At 38.5% G+C, this 19,781-nt stretch overlaps 2 protein-coding genes across 4 annotated transcripts in view; both read left to right on the forward strand.

Moving 5' to 3' along the window:
• Positions 1–19,781, forward strand: part of LOC140525836 (uncharacterized) — a 139,517-nt gene that overhangs the window by 50,789 nt on the left and 68,947 nt on the right. The window lies entirely within an intron of this gene.
• LOC140525838 (E3 ubiquitin-protein ligase TRIM31-like) lies at positions 491–15,570 on the forward strand. Of its 3 annotated transcripts, none has more exons than XM_072641550.1 (9): positions 491–756; positions 2,782–2,848; positions 3,437–3,910; positions 5,606–5,695; positions 6,738–6,968; positions 7,298–7,320; positions 11,839–11,954; positions 12,294–12,340; positions 12,954–15,570. In XM_072641550.1, the coding sequence occupies exons 3-9, from the start codon at positions 3,467–3,469 to the stop codon at positions 14,121–14,123; spliced, it is 2,121 nt and encodes a 706-aa protein (XP_072497651.1). In that variant the 5' UTR covers positions 491–756; positions 2,782–2,848; positions 3,437–3,466; the 3' UTR covers positions 14,124–15,570. The 3 variants fall into 3 exon arrangements, with proteins under 3 accessions (XP_072497651.1, XP_072497650.1, XP_072497652.1); XM_072641549.1 differs by having other exon boundaries at positions 2,782–2,837; XM_072641551.1 differs by lacking the exon at positions 2,782–2,848.

Raw genomic sequence — 19,781 nt, forward strand, 5'->3', positions numbered from 1 at the left:
GGAATGCTCTCCTTCCTCCTCTCTGACTCTTGGCTTCCTTCCTGTTTCATTTAAAATCTTACCTTCTTAAAGAACACTTTCCTCATCCCCCTTAATGCTAATGCCTTCCCTTGCTTGATTATTTCCAGTTATTCAGTTTACAGCTTCTTTGGACATAACTGTTTGCAAGCTGTCTCCCCCATGAGACTGGGAACTGCTTGAGAGGAGGGCCTTTCACCTTTCTTTCTGAGCCCAGCGTTTAGTACAGTGCCCAGCACATAGTAGGAGCCTGATCAATGTTGACTCACACAGTTCTGAACAGGTCACTCCCCTACTCAAAGCTCTTCAGTGGCTCCTTTTTGCGTCGAGAAGAAAATACAAACTCCTCCTAGTGTTTAAAACTCTCCACAGTGAAGCTCCAACCTAACGTTCCAGATGTATTCACTTAATCTTATTCTGCTACCCGTCCACGACAGTTTATCGGAAGTCTGGGGTAGGGAGGATCTGTTTTAGTTGATTGGAAGGGAAAGCGATAGGATCTGCGGATTGGCCGATGATTGAAGAGGCGTCATCAGTCTCTAGTCAGACCAAGTCGTCTGAGGCTGCTGAGGAAAAGGAAAAGGGGAACTCGTAAAGTTTTCCAAAGTCCCGTTAGGTTGGGCAGCTTTTCCTTCCTGACCCTGCAGTCTCCCCCCGCTTCTCCAGCCACCGGCGGACTCTGTGGGCTGACATCTCCCTGTGCCCCTCCTGCCCTCTCCATCTTCTTGGTGCCAAAAGGTGAGATGTTCTCAAGCTGGAGGTTGGTATTGCTGGGGTGGGGGCTTTCCTGAAAGAAGGCCGGTTTTGGAGTCCGGGAACCTGGGTTTGGCCTCTACACTGGCTACTTTGTTACCAGCAAAAACGCTTTCCTTCTCCGGGACTCCTCAGATCAAAAGAATCTTCTGTGGCCACTCCTTCCTTGTAGGTATCTTACCTTCCCCATTAGGATGTAAGCTCTTTGGGGGCAGGAATCGTCTTTCTTTTTTATATTTTGCTAAGACAGTGTTTCATAAATGCATGTTTATTCGCTATTCATTTTCTCAATTTTCCTGAGTTGGATTGGATTGGACCTCCAGAACTAAAACCTGAATTTAAAGATCATTAACACAGTCGAGGTCTTGGGCGGGGCAGCCTTGCGGCCGTCCCGCATTTATTAGGTACAAAGAAAGGCAAAAGAGTCCTCCCACTCAGGGAGCCCACCACGCACAAACAACCAAGACCCCATAAACTGAGGGTAGTCTCAGTTGGAAGGCAGTAAGACTTTTAAGAGACTGAGAGAATTTTTTAGAGAATGCTTGACTTTATTTCAGACTTGAAAAAAACTAGGGAAGCCAAAAGGAAGAGAAGGGAGGGAGAGAGGGCTTCAGGCTTGAGGGACAGCCAATGAAAACGCTGTTACTTTGAAGAAAAAATGGTTACCAGACTTATGTAGTAGGTGTCACCACGGCTTGTTTGGCCTTAGGAAAGTGTACAAGAAAATGGTTGCTCAGAGACCTTACATCAACCTGATTTGGGTTGGGGTTTTGTTTTGGTTTTATGGTGGGGTTCTGCTTTTTGGTCATCATGGCACACAGGGTGGGGAGATTCTGCACTGGAGTTTATTACCTCAGTGTGCTAGAACAAAGGTCTGGAATTTACAAAGTCCTAGACTTTGCTGACAGATAAGTTGTGTCTATTACTGATTTTTAAGGTTGTATAACTAGTCATTTTCAAAATTGTATAACTAGTAATACTCAAAGTGACTAAATGTATTCCCTGGATTCTCTTGTGGAGAGGTTCTTAGCCCAGAATCTACACCCAACACACACACACATACACCCATCTGTCAATGGATTTCAGGTTATCTGTGAATTTTGATAGAAGAGAAATGTCTTTTTATTTTTACTAACCTGTAACTGAAATTTAACATTTCATTTCCTTCCATTCAGCATTGTTCTGAGGAATCCTTGGGCTTCACCAGACTACCAAGTGGGTCTGATGAGGTTGAGGAGTGCTAGGGACCCCAAAATTCCTACATATGGGGTCCTGCTCTAATGAATTCCACTCAAGCCTTCTTAAAGCCAAAGAAAACAAAGTTTATTAAAGATTCATCTTCCTGCGTTGACTCTTAAGGAGACTAAGCACTTGTAACACTTGTATTCACAAGCAGCCCACATACAATACCAGCTAGATAGAGTCTGAGCTGGACTGAATCTTAGTGCCTTCAGGGAGGCAAGATGGACCTTAAATACAGAAAAGACTGTAGGAACGATCTGGGGGTGGTCTGGTAGTCTAGAGTGATTGGAGGAGGGGTTTAGGGAGGATCTTGAGGAGAAGTCCAAGGAGAGGGTGACTGGTCAAGTGTTGGAAACAGCTGGAGGCAATCAGGAGATATCAGACAATGGAGAGCCTGGGCCAGAACCAGGTGTACCCTGGTAGTCTGGGGTCCCAGAGATGGTCTCCCTAGATCAAACCCAGGGAGGATTCTGATGGGAGTGGCTGGTAGTAGGATAAAAGGGGGAATATCAAAAGAATGCTAAAAAGAAGATTGGGAGTATCTGCCCTGGGAGAAATGGAAGGGGAATCCAAGGAGCCCCCATAAAGGTCAGACTTTCTGGGGGCCCTTCAGACTAATGGGACAAAAGCCCTCCCCATCCAAAGGGAAAAGGTCTTGGCTTCAGCCTGTATCTCATCAGGGCAATGACACAAAAAAAGTTAGGAACCACCACTCCAGGGGAAGCCTGAAGGTTCTCCTCAGCCATGTCTGGTCTGTGCCTTTCTTAGAAATCAGGAACATCTGGCAAGATTTTGGAAGAATTTGAAACAACCTGAAAGAATTGGTAAGTCTAAGGTGAGAACCCACATAGACCTCATTCCAGAATTTCAAAAATAATCAGCTTTTTCCCCTGTGAACCACTAAAAAGGACATTTTAATATTAACTAATCACTCTATCATATCAACCTTCCTTAATTTCTTTTCTGTGCACAATATATGACCTACTTACATCAATATTTTCAGGCTTCCTCACATCCAACACCACTCCTCTTCCTCCACTTTAAAGACAATCCTGTCCTCACACCTTCTAAGTCTTCAGTCCTGTTAAGACCTGTCCACCATTCAAACTCCTCTCAAACATCTTTTCAAAACACATTCCCCTCAACCCCTTTCAGATGGAAAGGAACAAGAAGTCTGGTACAATAGCCTGAATTCAAATCCCAGTTCTGTTACTTCCTGCTACCTGTGTAAACCAGAAGAGTTGGAATAGATGACCGTAAGGTCCCTTCAAGCCCTAAATCCACTAGATGATCCTAATCTGAATACCTAGATATTTGATTTCATGCTCAATCTTCATGCAAACTTTCCCCAATCAAAATTTCAATCCTTATTCTTGTTCAGAATTTCTCTCTTTTACCCCATTTACCTCATTATCCTCTCTAGGAAGCAGAATATTGATGCAGTAAAGTGATCATGGCTGCCAGACCTCCCCTAGAGAACCTCCTGGAAGAACTGACCTGCAGTATTTGTATGGAGTACTTGAAGGATCCAGTCAGCATTCCCTGTCACCACAGTTTCTGCAAAGTCTGTATCACTGAGCTATGTGACTCTCATAAAGCCCATGTCCAGGACTCCGTGTCCTGTCCAATTTGCAAGAAGCCTTTTCAGAAGGAAAACATCAGTCCCAATTGGGTGTTGGTACAATTAGTCCCCAAACTCCTCAACCTAAAACTCTCTGATAAGCTATCAGAAGATGCTAAACAACCAGCAGATTATCAGCTTTGCAAGTCACATGGAGAAAAGACCTTTTTCTACTGTAAAACAGATGAGCAGTTCTTGTGCTTTGTGTGCAAGGAGCTCCGAGAGCACAGCAGTCATGTTGTGCTGCCAGTAGAAGATGCTGCCCAACCCTACAAAGTAAGAAATTTGACTTGGTCTTTCCTCCCCCTTGATAGATTGATCTAGGAAGATCCTAGTGAATGTAGTAGTCCCAGCACCTGCAATCAGAAATTGGGCAGCAGGTATTTGTTAAGCATTTACAATGTGCCAAACACTGTGCTGACCTCCAGAACTGTGGTTTGGTTATCCTCTGCCCCCCAGGATTGTCACTCTCCAAATCCCTTGGTGGGTCAAACTTCTACTAACCCACCCACACAGATAGATATCACAGAGAGTGCAGTGCTGTGAAAAGAACTCTGGATTTGACGATAGAGTACCTAGGTTAATATCCAATCTCTTTCACTTCTAATGTGACCTTGTGTAAGTTATTTGACCTATATGACCTTCATATCCCTATAAATGAAGGCATTGGACCCTATAGAGTTCCTTCTAGTTCTAAATCTTTCATTCTATTACTACTACTGTTCAGGTGGTCACCAGAAAGGGCAAAAGTGTATGACAGTGATACAAAGAATACTGTTTGGGGAGTTTGTTGCCAAAAGGGGGAGGAGTAAGAGTCCAGGATGATGAACAAAAGAGGGGTACAGGTAGAGTTTGCTGAAGACTTCTAGAGAACAGACCCCTGAAGAACTTCATTTTGAAGATTATTCAATAAACAGCCATCTGCATTGACAAAAAGTAGAAATGAACTAAAATTAGGGCTGAAGCAATTTTAAAGAAAAGCAAAAGATTTCCCAGCATTCACAGTCATCAAGCCCTGAATCAGAAATAGGTTTTCTTTATCCCTGGACAGTTCTTAGGGATAGTCTCCAATATTTTCCATTTGTATCTAGAAAAATGGAATTCTTGGCTAAGGATGTTTTACTTTCTCTCTGGGAGTGATGGGATCTGAAAACTCTGTGGTGTTTTGAAGGAAAACCATTTTCTTGATGATAATCAAGTAGCCACAATAAAAATGCTAAGCTAGGGAGGACTTTGTCAGGAAAGACTTCATGGAGTAAGGGAGTTGAACATGGCCCCAAAGGAAATAGAGGATTTTACTGAGAGGGTATAAAGAGAAGGAATATTCCAAGAAGGATGAAAGATCATAAGGAAAAGCATATGATAATCTAAATAGTAGCTATGAATCCAGACCCTTAAGGCTACCCTAATCTGACTGCAAACTTTTTCACTTTTCCTCTTCCTGTATTTAACCATAGTGATCTGCTCCTAGATCCTGCTATTGAGTTTCAGTCCCTTTCTCCATGGAGAGGATTATAAACATATTGATCAATTTTTACACAGATTCATAAAATGTCATTACTTTAAAGCTCCTTCATCACTAGTCTAGTCCAGTCCCCTCAATTTATTTTTAAATTTTTTAAGTCTGTATTCTGAACTTGCATGAACATTTCTATATACAAAGAACAGGAAATGATGAATCCCTCTTATGTTCAACTTATTTTTTTTAAGTTTTATATAATAAATTCAGCAGGTTAGTTCCCAAGTCATCCTGCTTGTCTCTGTCTCCCTCTGACCTTCTTTCAATTTCTGTCTGTGCATTTCTTTAAATGCTTCTTTGATGCTATTTTTTTTTAAGCATCACTATCACTAGCTCCCATATATGATTTATATGCTATCAAAAGTACTTTTTAGCTTTAGATACTCTGACCTTCTAATGAAGAGATGTTGAAATTGTATTTGTCAGTAGGAAAGTAATTCTTCTTTTTACAGGATCAAATTCAGAGACAACTCGAAAGTTTGAAGAAATTCAAAGAACAAATTATGCATTTGAAAGAAAACAAGACACTCCAGGGACTGCTGGTAGGAAATCATTTCTTCCCTTCCCCCAATTCCCACCAAAAAAAAAAAGTGGGGCTCTATTTCAGGGGCCCAGTGTCTCTGGATTATTTGCTTGCAGGCCTGGACAAAAGAATATCATCCTCCAGGGATGGAGCAAGTGCTTCTTCCCATGTTCTTAAGAGAATGAAGGAGGGATGAAGAAAGGGTGTCTTTATGCAGATTTTTACTTGTATGTCTTCATGCAAATTAATCTCTCTTCTCCTTACTTTTTATCTTTGTTAAATGGGGATAAGATCCTATTTAACACCTCTCTACCTGTCTTAAAGGATTGTTGTAAATTTCATTGAGTTAATAGATGTCAAAATTCTCTGAAGAATGCTATGCACACGTAAAGTCATTATTGATAAGAAAAATCTAGTCCATCAGAGATAGGTCTAAGGCAATGAAGGTCTTGGGTGAGATGGCAGGACTAAAGAATAATGGGAAACCTAAGAGAGATAGATATGGAAATGTTTTGAATGACTTCTCATCTTCCCACTGATGTCCTCCTACTTGTTGCACTACTCTCATCCAAACTCTATCCACTGTTAAACTGGCCATTGTTTTCCATCAATTTCACATGATACAAAAGTAAAGAGAAGACCTGGGTCTGTATGGATCAGGAGACACCATCTTAGTTATATGCCATAGATCTATGTCAATCTATACCATAGATTGTCAAATCCTGCCACTGGAAGTCCAGGCAAGAAGTGGGAGGACTGAAATTCTAACAGTCATCATGCTATATTTTTTCCTTTTTGGTCAGTGGGAGTAAGACTCTAGATTAGGAGTTTTTAGCCTTTTTTTGCGCAGTGTACCCCTTTGGCAATGTGGTGAAATGTAATGCTACTTTGCTGCATTGATTCCATTCATCATTGAAGAAAATTCAGTAAGGAATTGGTGAAAATAAAGATGTAGGGGCTTTTTTCCCATCCACATTCACATCTCTCTATTGACCATCCATGGACCCCAGATTAAGAACTCCTACTCTACACTAAAGAATATTTTCCACTCATTTCTACAGAATCAGATTCAAGAGAAAAAACAGAGAATTGTGTCTGAGTATCAGCAGTTCCGGAATTTCCTTGATCTACAAGAACAATTCCTCTTGGCCCATGTGGAGGAGCTGGAGAAGGACATCACCTGTAAGAAAGAGCAACATGCCGCTGAAATGTCTCAAAAAATATCTCATCTTGAGGAATTAATAAATAAATTGGAGGAGAGAGCTTCTCAGACTGCAAGTGAAATCCTTAAGGTGAGAAACAAGAGAATACACCATCTCTGCCCCACATGGTGAATATAACAGTTGGGTTACAGAATAAAAACTGACATGAAAGACTTGAATTGAAATTGAACCAATGACAAGATACAGCTGGATGAATTTCCAACTATCAGAAGCATGAGGTATTGAAACATAAAGGGAATTAATGATACTGAGAAGAGCTGGGATTTGTAGGTGTAGAGTGAGCATCAAGCACAGCTGAGGAAAAAACAAAAATTCATTTTGGTACTCTCTAGGGATTTGTTTCATATGCAGTGGGGAATGGCTGCAGAAAAACTGACCTTTCTCTGTCTTTTCCACAGATCAGAAAACAACTGGAAGAAAGGTAAGTGTCCTTAGCTGGGTTTTTTTCCTCTATACGTATTCTCTCTCTCTCCTTCATTGTGGATATCCAATAACTTAGGTCAGTTGTTTTTCTTCCCCTGTCAGCCTGATAGAATACCATCAGTATGAGGATTTATACTTCTGTTTAAAAAAAAAATTCTGAGACATTTATTCAGTGTCTAACAGGTGTAGAACACTGGGAGAGGTTTTGTAGTAAATAGAAAATCCCAGTCCCAAAGGGTTTATAATTTAATAAGGGGTTAAGATGCAAAAATAATTTTGATCCACAGCATTATATAAGGATGTCCAGACCTATGCAAAGTGCCACTTAATAATCCCGTCTTTGCTTGAAGATGCCCAATGATGGGAGACCCAGTATATGCCAGGGTAACCCTTCTGCTTCACATACACCCTTCCTGTTCTGTAAGATTCTCTTTTCCACCAGTTCCTTCACCTGATCTGCATATGACAGGAACTTGAGGCCCTTCACCTTGCCTTCTTCTAGAGGCTGTGCAGTGTTCTTTGTAAAATGTGGTCCCCAGAACTGAATATGATACTCCAGAACTGAATGTGATACTCCAGATATGTACACTTACCATGACAAAATACAGTGGGACTCACACTTCCTTTTTCCTGGGAGCTATTTCTCTTTCATCTTCATTAATCGCAAGATTGCATTACCTTTTTTGGCTGCTATGTACATTGTTGAACCCTCATTTCTCCCCCAGATCTATCCAATTCCACTACCATCAGGTCAATATCTTTTCCATCTTTCTCACAAGCATAGTATAAGAAACTTTATCAAATACTTTGCTAAAAGTAACTTTAAACTGTATCTATAGATTACCTCTGTCTACCAATTTAGTAGCCTGGTAAAAAATAAAATCAAATTGGTTTCTTATGATTAGTGCTTGGTGAAACCATGCTGGTTGATTGTTCACACCTTTTCCTTCTCTACATGTTACAAGCATTACTGGAATCATACATTCTATAATTTGACCAGGAAGTGAGGTCAAACTAATTTGCCTGTAACTTGCAAGTGTCCTTCTCTTCCCTACTTTGAAAGTTGGGACATTTGTCCTCTCCAGTCCTACAGTATTTCTTCTGTTCTCTTAAGAGTTTTCAGATATCACTGTTTCAGCATTCTTATTTGCCAAGGTTTTCAGTACCTCAGGATATAGTTCTTCTGGGCCAAATTACATGCTGAGGTTGAGGGGCATCTGTGACATCCAGTTAGAGATATGTCCTTTAGGCAGTTGGAAATGCCCACTTGAAGTTTGAGTCAGAAGCAGAGATCACAAATTTAGAATCATCTGAAGGGAGATGGTCGTTGGAGCTGTGGGAATGAATGACAATACCAAGAGACCATCACGTAAGAAGAAAAAACACATGCATGTGCATGTGCCCAAGTTTCCTTTGTGACTGATCAGGAGGTAAGATCTCATACTCCTATTCCATTTTTCCTTTTGTTCATCCTAGAAAACACAGTGTATCCATTCAACTTTATATTTTCCCCAGTTTTCTAGTCTGGAACACTAAAGACAGGAAGGAATGAAATGATTTCTATAGGTTCCTTCTTTCCATAGCATTCCTCTGAGTTTCTGTTTTATTTTGGGTGGGGAGTTTGGGGCAGAGTGGCTTTTGTTTTGGTGAGTCAGTTTAGCTTTAGTGGTGGATTAGTGGATAATGAAAAATATGAAAAAATGAAAGCAACAAGCATTTTTTAAATGCACAAAAAAAAACACAAAATGCAGGACATCCAAACAGCGATTTTCTTACTACTTGGTTAAATGTCATATAATTTGTGTATTTTTAAAACTATGCAATAGCAGTTCATATTTTCTTATGTACTTTTTCTTTCTCTGTTACTACATTTATTCATTACTACACTTGAGATTTTAGATCTTTGATTTTTCCAAATAAGTTTTGTCACTATTTGGACTAGTTCTACAAAGCAATCCCTTGATAGACTGATTAATATAGCATAAAATTGTAAATCAACTCCTCTTGGAAAATACTATGCATGAATCTGCCAGTCGGTACTGTAACTTGCTTTTCAAGTATATAATAAATTCAAGTTGTGATTTTCTAAGTTGACCTGCTTGTCCGTTTCCAGCTAATATTCCTTTTCTTCACTTCTGTGCATTTTGAAAATTTCAAACTTGAGCATTTCCTTGTACAAAATGGAACACAACAAGAAGACCATACATGAAACTGCACATTTCTATTACATATATCTTAGTTTTTGCTTTTACATTTGTGATAAGCTTTTAAAAATGTATGATAATTTCAGTATGTCATTTTCAGAATTGTCCTGATCATCTGTTTGCTTCTAGCCTCCTTTCTGTTTTCTTCTGTGCATTTTGAAAAATTATTTTAACACTCTTACTCTTGTTCTTTCTTTTTTGTGGTTTATAGCACCCCTGTTCCTAGCCCACCTCCAAACTCCATTAAAATAGTAAAAAACAAAAATAAAACTCCTTTAACAATTATATATGTAACAATTATGCCCACATTGGCAGTGTCCAAAAAAGTGTAGCTTATTTTGTACCTTGAGTCCATCATCTCCTTGTGAGGTGAGGGGTACCATGCATCATCACTGGTTAATCATTCCCTTTATTAGAGTTCCCAAGTGTTTCCCAGTTGTTTCCCTTTACATTACTGCTGTTAGTGTATAGTTCTCCTGATTCTACTCATTTTCCTCTGAGTCAGTTCAAACAAATCTTCTAGGTTTCTTCTGAAACCACCCTTACATCATTTCTTGTAACACAATAGCATTCTGTAACAATCATATACTATAATTTACCCCTTAGTTTCCAGTTCTTTGCTACTACAAAAAGAATTGCTCTATATTTTTTTCAAAACCCCTCTGTCAGTTTTCATTTTCCATTTCAATAAAGATAAGACAGAACTTCAGAAATACTTTAACTTATACTCTCTAATTAGTAGTGATTTGGAACATTTTTTCATAAGGTTGTTGACATCTTAGACTTCTTCCTTTGAGAATTGCCTGATTCATATGCTCTAGCCATTTATTTATTGGAGTATGGTTCTTGTTCTTATATGCTTGTCAGCTGCTTATATCTCTTGTCTATGAGACCTTTGCCCAAAAAAAAATATTCTTACTACAAAGATTTTTCCCCAGATACCTGTTTCTCTTCCACTTTTAACTATATTAATTTTATTTGTTCAAAATTCTGAATGCCATCAAAATCATTCATTTTATTTCTCTGGCCTTCTGTCTTCCTTATTTAGTCAACAGTTCTTGCCCTATCCATAAAGGTATTTCATTTCTTGCTCTAATTTTTTTTATTCTGTGACCTTTTACATTCCAAGTCATTTGTCAATTTTGAATAGGTGTTTTATTTTGTTAAAAGCCTCTTCTGTATATATTGATAAAATTTTAGTTATTTTTGTTATTATTTATTAATATGGTTAATATTACTTACACTTTTTCTAACGTGAACCAACTGTGCATTCCTGATATAAATTAAAGCAGTCATAGTATATAATTTTTTTTGATAGGTTGCTACAACCTCTTTACTAATCTTTTATTCAAATTTTTTTTCTTGATATGTATAAAAGATATTTCCTTAGAATTTTCTTGCTTTTTTGTCTGTCCATCAGTTAGTTATCAAGACAATATCTTTACCACATTTGGTAGAATTCTATATTTTCTTGTTTTGTAAACAGTTGATATAATATTAAAATTAATCATTCTCTGAATGTTTCATAGACTTCACCCACAAGTCTATCTGGTCCCAGGTTATTTCTTGTTCATGTTTTTCCCCTTTGGAAGCTCATTTGTGACTTGAAGTTTCTTTTGCTGAGACTGGGATATTTCAATTTTCTGTTTCTTGTTTTTCTTGTCTTCATAGACACTTTATACTTTCATAAATATTCACCTACTCTGTTTAGTTCGTCAGGTTTGTTGGCTTATGATCAAGCTGCCAGGAGGTATAGTGGATACAGTGCTCGTCCTGAAGTCAGGAAGACTCATCTTCCTGAGTTCAAATCTGGCCTCAGACACTTACTAGCTGTGTGAACCTGGGCAAGTCACTTAACCCTCTTTGTCTCAGTGCCCCATCTACAAAATGAACTGGAGAAGCAAATAGCAAACCACTCCAGTGTCTTTGCTCAGAAAATGGGGTCAGAAAGAGTTCGATACAACTGAACAGCAGTAGTTTCCTTTTGTTCTTTTTCAGCTGATGTGTATTTTCCTTTTTTTCATTTGTAGATAGATAGAGATAATGCTTTGATCTGAGGTGGTGGTGGGGAACAGGTGGAATGTGGACCAATGCTATGACTTTTTTAAAATATATATTGTTTTTATTCTATATTTTTATTCTATTTTATTCTATATTTTTTCAACTTTTGATTATTGTTCTTTTAATCCATTTTGTGTACTTCTAATTGTCTACGAATTGTAAGGGAGGAAAACTGGATTTGGCTAGAGCCTTTCCTTTCTATTTTTCCTGAAATCGCTTCTGTTGTTCTCTATTGACCTATTTCCCCTCAGGAGGAAGAAAGAACAGGTCTTCACCCCTTTCACCACATCCCAAGACTTAGAAGAAAGAGTGTGTGCCTTCACTGGAAAGATAGATGCCTTGGAGGAATCCATGAGAAGTTTCAGAGGTAAGGAGAAAGTCCCATAGCATCACAGGGACGTTAGTGTTCATCCACTTCAGTAGCTACATTTGACAGATGAGGAAGCCTAGTCCCGAAGCCTGAATCCTGAAAAAGTTCTTGGTTCCCAAGTTCAGTAGGGTGGGGGTGCAAATGAGATTCAGTTCATGGACTATCTTCGGTACCTTCTGAGCCCCCAAGAGAGGAAAATGAGTTACAGCAGATAAGAATGCCTCCTCTTTTCTCAGAGAGTCCTCCTATTGCTGAAGAAGCCTTTTTCCCCCTTATCAAAGAGATGGACAAGTGATAGAAACCTGTAAGCTCAGTCTCTTCTTTCTCTCTCCCTAGCTCCATGGCTACAATTTGACCTTAAGAAGAAGACAACTTTGAAAGAGGTTTGGCATACATTTTTGCAATTTTTTAATGTATTTGCAAGTGTTCTAATGAGCCAGTGTGTCTGTCTTTGCAAAGGGAGAGTCCTTGATTACGAACCTAGCCCTCAAGTGCAAATGACTGATAAGGATTCCACCAGTTACTATTACCCCATTCTCTTCTCCTTACATCTTGGTTCTCTCGTTCATCTGAATGGAAAGTGCAGCATTATTGAAAAACTGTTTGACACTTCCCCCCACCAAAATAAAATGTGGTCAACTCTTAGCTTTCTATTTTTTCCAAAGTAGAATTTCAAAAGTCACTTCTCATTCTTCTCTGTCTAAAATGGAGGTACCCTAGCATTATTAAGAACTTTTGCTTAAAAGGGATGCAGCCTCTCAGCATGTCTGTATCTTGTTATCACTACCAAATCAAACACGTTACTTTTGGATTATCTTTACCCCACTTCTCTTCCAACACACAATTGAAGTTTAAGTGTAAATATAAGAGTGATGAGTTTTTTAGAAATTGTGGAAGATTTGACTTTTCCTTCTCATTAAATCCACCTCTCCTATCCCTCTTCTTTCCCTCATGGGTCTAACTCAATCTCCATCCATTGTGTCTCCTCTCTCCTAGATATGCTGCACAGAGGAGCAGATGTTATACCAACTTGGCACTAAAATAATCGCCCAATCCAAGCTGAAAGATGATCAAGTAGTCAGTTTTAAAGCAGACATGTCTGAAATACTAGAGATGGTGATCATGGGAAAGTTAGAAGAAGTATCTTCCAAATTGAGAATGAAAATGAAAATCCAAGCTACCCCATTGAGAATAGCTGTGATTGGAAATCATTCCGAGAGTACTTTATTAATTGATGATCTTTCTACGTTGCCTCCTCCACGAGGTTTCCCACGTGTTCTTCTCAAGAGGTCTGTCCTCAAGATCCCTGAGGAAGCCGATTTCCAAGTGCTACCAGATATTGAGACATACGGGAAACCAGCAACAACGTACCTGAAGGAGAGACATTGTGACCCTTTTGATGTTGTCATCATCATTGTCTCTGCCCACATTGGATCTGTTCATAGCAGCCTAGCAGTAGAGCTCCACAACATGGGGAAGCAGGTCTACTTCATTTCAAGGAGTAGACAACCCACCTCAGAACATCCACCACCCGTGCATTCTGATTTGAAAAATGAAGAGCTATCTGTATGGAACCTGGAAAGGATAGGTATAAGTAATCCTCAGATATTTCTGATCTCTGTCATGAAAAATGTACGTAGCTTGTTAGCTTTTCTTAATGCCCTGAAGGCATTTAAAGATGACAGGAGAATTAAGGCTCACCATTTGAAGAATCACCTGTCTCAAATCTGTAAAGAAGCCATTGAGAGGAAGAAGATTGCCTTACAAGGTATAATTGGAGTAGAATCTTTGATGGTGGCCCTACAAGTCTCTGCTAGCTCTGAAGTTTTAGCCCAGCTCAGGACCTCTCTGATTCATTATCAAAGGTTATTTGGGGTGGATGAGCTTTCCCTCACCAGTCTGGTTCAGATGTTTGATTGGAAGATAGAAGAATTGCATGGAATCACCAAATCCTGGAATTTGCATGCACTTATACAAGACAGTCATAAGTTAGCTATTCTTACAGGCAGGAAGGTTGGGGAAGCAAAACTTCTTCACCAGCACAGTTATCAAAAATTATATGAGCAAGCTCAGGAAATACATAAGTATTTTCTTGAAATCGTGGCCAATGATGCAATCACAGTTTTTCAGAAAATATGCCTGAAGCTGTCTCAAGAAGCCTCATAGGAGAATACCTTATAGGTCTCCATATTTCTGACCAATCCCCTGCAATTTTACTTCCATCCAGAATCCTTTATCTGTCCATCTTCCAGGTACTGCAACCAAGGAGTTTCTTGGACTTCTATACCATTGTGATAGAAGGTTGAAATCATTACTAATTTTTGTACACAAGGCAGACTAACCATTGGGTTTCAAGGGCTGCTAACTCTTCTGTTCCAAAGTGGGTCTTCCAGTCCCACAATAAAGTTTCATTACCACCTATATCTCTTGTAACAAGCTACCACTCAGTGACCAGTTAGTATCAGAGAGAGGTTGGAGCCAGTTCACTTGTCTCCCAAGCCAGGATTTTTTCCCTCTGACCCATAAGGTTACCTTTAATCCACAAATATGTATTGATGAATTCTTACTGTGTTGGGCGATGTGGGAGATACAAAGAACGACAACTTTCTGCCTTCTATGATATTATAATTTAATTAAGGAAATTATAAGACCTTATATTTGAAAGAAACTTAGAAAGTAGACTTATTTTGTTCACGTCCCATTTAAAAATCTCCATTATAACATCCCTGAGAAAAGTCCAGTACAGGAACTGAGTACTTCACAAGGCAGTTTCTTCCACTTATGACTAACATTGATTGTTCATAATGGGAAAGTATTTGTTCAAGGAGCAAAACAGAGCGTAAAAGGTTGTCTTCCAAAAACTATCTCCCATCCACACATCAAAATACTCAAAATATATGATAATACAAGAACATTTATATCAGTACTTTTTATTGTCATAACTGGAAAATAAAGTGGGTGCCCATTATTTCATGACTAAACAAATTAGGGCAAATGGAAATAACAGGATATTCCACTGTGAGAAGTGATAAATATGATAGAGAAATCTGGAAAGGTCTTTCTAAACTGATATTGAATGAAATGAGTAGGACCAGGACAGTTTACATAGTGATAATAGTAGTCATTATAGGAAAATAATTTTAAAAGACTTTCCTCTGATCAATGCAATTACTAATTATCATTCCATAAGACTATTGATGAAGCATGTTTCCTAGCTTGACTCAAAGGTGATGGATAGAGATACAGAATGGGACATCAAGTTTTCAGACCTAGCTAATGATTTGTTTTGCTTAACTATGCTTCTTTGTCCTAATGGAGGACTCCTACAGGAAGAGGGGATTGGAGTTGGAAGAGGAGATAAGGAATGGGAATAGTGGTGCAGAAAAAGAAAAATGCATCAGGGAATATCTTAGACAAAAAAGAAAGCAGTGAGAAGTTCAAAAGAGGACACAGATAAACTGGGAAGTTTTATTGTCATGTTAAACTTAATATCCACTTTAACCCTGAAAGTTGAGAACTGCATATACAATCATCTTTTATGTTCTTTCTATATTGAAATTTGTATGTATTAATGTTTAAGTTCATAATAAAAAACTTGTAAACAAAAAAAAAAGATATGACAGTAGAGAGAATTTTGTTAGCTGACTTTCAGATGATAAACATCAAGAGATCCATAAAACAGTGAGGTACATGCCACCAAAGGTATTCACTATGGTCATGGAGGAGATCCAGTATATCATCCAAGCTGAAAAGTGTTTCCCTGTGGATGGTGGGGGCCCTGCACATTTTTAGATTACATTGTACTATTTTTCTGAGGTGCTGTGATGTAGCAGAGTATCCTAGAAGAAAGCTGCAACCACTCCAAAATTTTGACCTTACAAACCGTACCAGAAAGACCCAAATGCATGAAGATGTCTATTCCCAACAAAACTGAGAAAATAGACACAGTTAAACAAGAAATAAAATCATTGTTATTTGTAGATATTTGAAAACTCCTTGAGAGCCAGCTAGAAGTTATTGAAACAATAACTTCACTAAAGGAATAAAGATAAAACCGACCCATAAAAATAATCAAGCTTTCATTATATTACTAATAAGCCACTATTGGAAAAGATAGAAAAAGAAATTTCATTAGAAATAACTAGAAAAGGTATAAAATCTCTACAAGTTCACCTACCAAAACATACTCACCATACATATGAATACTACAAAACACTTCATACAAATAAAGAACTTAAATGAAAAAGATTAGTTGTTCATGGTTGGGTTGTATAAAATAAACATGATAGTATCTAAATTAACTTATAGACAGTTCTAAACTATTCAAATGAGCAAGTGATTGCTTTATAACATTAGGAAAAATAAATTCATCTGGATAAACAAAAGGTAAAGGAAAATAACGGGAAAAAATAAAAATGAAAGAGGCCTCAGTACAGATCTCAAGATAAAAAAATGAAAAAAAAGGTTATGAGGGAACAGTGATCAAAATAATTTTATATTGGTTTAAAAATAATAGAAAAGTTGGCCAGTGGAGTAGATTACACAAACAAGGAAATAAAAATAGAAGCATGCTGTTTGATAAATCCATGGACACCAATTATTGGGGTAAAGACTCCCTTATTTGACATTTGAGAAAACTGGAAAGCACTCTGGCAGAAATTAGATTTGGGCCAGTAACTTACACCATACACAACAATAAACTTTAAATGGCTGCATGATCTAAATTCAAGCAATCATAAATTGGAAAAGAAGGGAAAGGGATAACTTTTCATCTGTGGATAGGGAAAGAATTATTAACTAAGGTACAGAAATGAGTGAAAATAAACTGGGCAAATCTGCATAAAATTTAAAAGCTTTTGTAGAAATAAAATTGATGCAGTTATAATTAATTTCAAGGGAAATAACTAATTGGGCTAAACCCTTTATGAGTAAATTTCTCCTATGAAGGTCTGATATTGCCATTTAAATTACAAGGGAAATATATCGAGAAAAAAAATCCAGGAACTTTCTCTGAGAATAAAAATAGATTGAGAAAATATGAGTCATTCCTCAATAACTACTCAAATAATATGAATAGATAGTTTTCAAAGTAAGAAATCCAAGCTATCACAACCATATGAAAAAATGTCTAAATCACTAATAATTAGGGAAATGCAAATTAAAGCATCTCTGGGGTTCTACATCACACCCACAGACTGGCAAAGATGACTCAAAATCACAGTTGTTAGATGGTTTTCAAAAAAATAGTCAAGTCAGCAAGCATTTATGAAGTGTCCATTATGTGCTAATAACTGTGTTAAGTACTGGAGGGTTAAAAAAAAGAAAGTCCTTGCTCTACAGGAATTCACAGTTTAAAGGTGGAGACACCATCCAAATACCTATGTACAGATAAGATATATACGGAACATTATACCACAGTTGAAGTTACAGACAAGTCAGGAAGTGAGGAGATGAGCAGGGAAAGAGTTCTAGGCATAGAGAAGTCTGTGAAAATTCTCAGAGTTGGGAGGTACAGTATAAGGAACAGCAAGAAAGCCAGTGTCACTGGACCAAAGAAAACATGAATGGAATAAACCATACTAATACACTGTTAATACATCCATAAATTGGTCTACCCAGTCTGAAACTGATTTGGAACTATAGCCACCACATTCCCTAAACAGTGTGCACTCTTTGACCCAGGTTACCACTCTCACCCTCCAAAGAGATGAAAGAAAGAAGAAAAGGACCTATATGTGCAAATATATTTATAGCAACTCTTTTGGTAGAAGCACAGATTTGGAAAATGAGGAGATGACCATAAATGGGGAAATGGTTAGACAAATTACAGTATATGGAATTGTGCTGTGAGAAATTGTGAAATGAATGTATGGGGATAGAAAAGGAGCCCTATGTATAGTGAAGCTCCATGTGTGGTGCGAGCTGTTATTGCATGGCTTGAATGGAAGGGGGAGGGGGTGGTGCAGAATACACATCTCTAGCTTCTTTTCCTTCCAACCCTTCTCCAAAAAAGACATATTTCTGCCAGGAAGAAAAGCAGAAAATTGGAGCCAGAAGTTAGTCAGTGCTCCTCAAAGGGAAAGGATTCTGGGATAGAAGTATGTCTATCTGCTCCTTGAAATATTGTACATCTAAGGGGATATGATCATGTTTCAACTAACTTGGGATTGTTTTGTTTTGTAATTTTGGGAGGGAAAAAGAACCCCAAGCCAATAGCCAGATTTGACTGTTTGCCCACCAAACATCCATTTTACAAGGAACATACACAGAGAATAGCTAAGAAGCCCACTTATCCAAATCAATAGCAAAACAAAAATCAGACAAAGTCCACATAGGAAAATATATACCAGACAATACAGAATGAAGGAGCTCTCCCATTGCGGGTAAGATAACTCAGCTTAATGCAGAAAGAATATTCTGGATCTCACCTAAGGGGAAACAACCCAAAATCTCTAGAGTAGCCAGATGAAAACGGGACATCATGGAAACCACCAACTCCTCTTCTGCCTTCTCACAGTCTTTTCCTTCAGCCACCAGAGGGGAAGATTCCTTCTTATGTCTCTCTTGAAGATGGAAGCCAAGAGCAGCAGAAATGACTCAACCTTTGAAGAAGACTCAAAGTTTAACCAGTCCTAAAGGATACTAGCTCCAAAGTAGAACTCACTTGAAAAGTCCTAAAAGGAACTGGGAAAAAATGGAGTTCTCTCATTTGTCACCAACTCAGCCCTCCCCCTCAGGCTGCGCAGAACATTCATCTCCATCAATAAGGAGCTAATTAGGAAAGGGCTTACAGATGATTTCTGAGATACCTGGAAGACCTATATACAATGATATACAATGAAGTATATATTTATGTAAAATAAAGTAACTAATTATGTGATAACATTTTCTAAAAAAGGTAACTTTTAAAAATTTCAGAACTCTGATCAATGCAATAGCCAATTACAATTTCTGATAAATTGTGAAGAAGCTAATTCCCTACCATTTGACAGAGAAGTCATAGATTCAAGCTACAGGAGAAGACATACATCCTCAGATAGAGTCAATGTGAGAAACTGACTTTTTTTTTGAACAAGGGTTCAGAATGAGAAGGGAAGGGAAGAAAGAAGGAAAGAAAGAAAATAAAGAGAGAAAGAGGAAGAAAGGAAGGAAAGAAGGAAAAAGGAAACGAATGGAGGGATGGAGGGTGGAAAGGAGGGAGGAAGGAAGGGAGAGACTACTGGGGTCCTTGTGTATAAATTGCCCCAAGTTGTCCAATCTGAAAGGGAAAAAAACCACTGAGGCAGAGCTCTGAGCCAATGGCACTTTATTAAAGGGTCCATGGTCCTCTTCCATGAAATGGAACCCAGATCTTCCTCATCATCTCAGATGCCCCTTCTGCCAGGGCCTTAGTTTTATAGTGCTTGACACCTGGACAAAAGAGGTGGATCAGGCCAAAAAACCAGTCTGATTGGTAGATAGACCTTGCCCATGACCCTCCAGGAGGGTCTCCACAAAACACAGAATCTCATTTGTTGACCAGTAGGTTTGACAGCATACCTTAAAAGGCCTACCTTAACCTTTGAAGGGGTCCTAAAAAAATCGAGGATCAGGCTCATGAGGCTGGGCTGATGAGCACATGTCAAAACATATGAATATTCTGATGGGCCAAAAGAAGGGCAGGTTGCAGGTCAGCAACCAGGGTCACCCTTTGGCTTCATCCTTGGGGTCATCTCACGTTGGGCAATAGAGGGATAACAAGGGACAGAGAGATAACAAAGATAGCGGGGGGACTCTCCATGTAACTGAATAAGGAAAAAGAAGGGTGGAGGTTTTAGCTTCCTA

Source organism: Notamacropus eugenii, chromosome 2, assembly GCF_028372415.1.
Source record: "Notamacropus eugenii isolate mMacEug1 chromosome 2, mMacEug1.pri_v2, whole genome shotgun sequence".
Classification (NCBI taxonomy): Eukaryota; Metazoa; Chordata; class Mammalia; order Diprotodontia; family Macropodidae; genus Notamacropus; species Notamacropus eugenii.

Bases quoted from the DNA above. Each gene is read 5' to 3' on its own strand.
- LOC140525838 (XM_072641550.1), top strand. From the start codon at position 3,467: ATGGCTGCCAGACCTCCCCTAGAGAACCTCCTGGAAGAACTGACCTGC. The intron at 3,911-5,605 runs GTAAGAAATTTG...TTCTTTTTACAG, and splicing joins ATGCTGCCCAACCCTACAAA to GATCAAATTCAGAGACAACT. The intron at 11,955-12,293 runs GTAAGGAGAAAG...CTCTCTCCCTAG, and splicing joins ATCCATGAGAAGTTTCAGAG to CTCCATGGCTACAATTTGAC.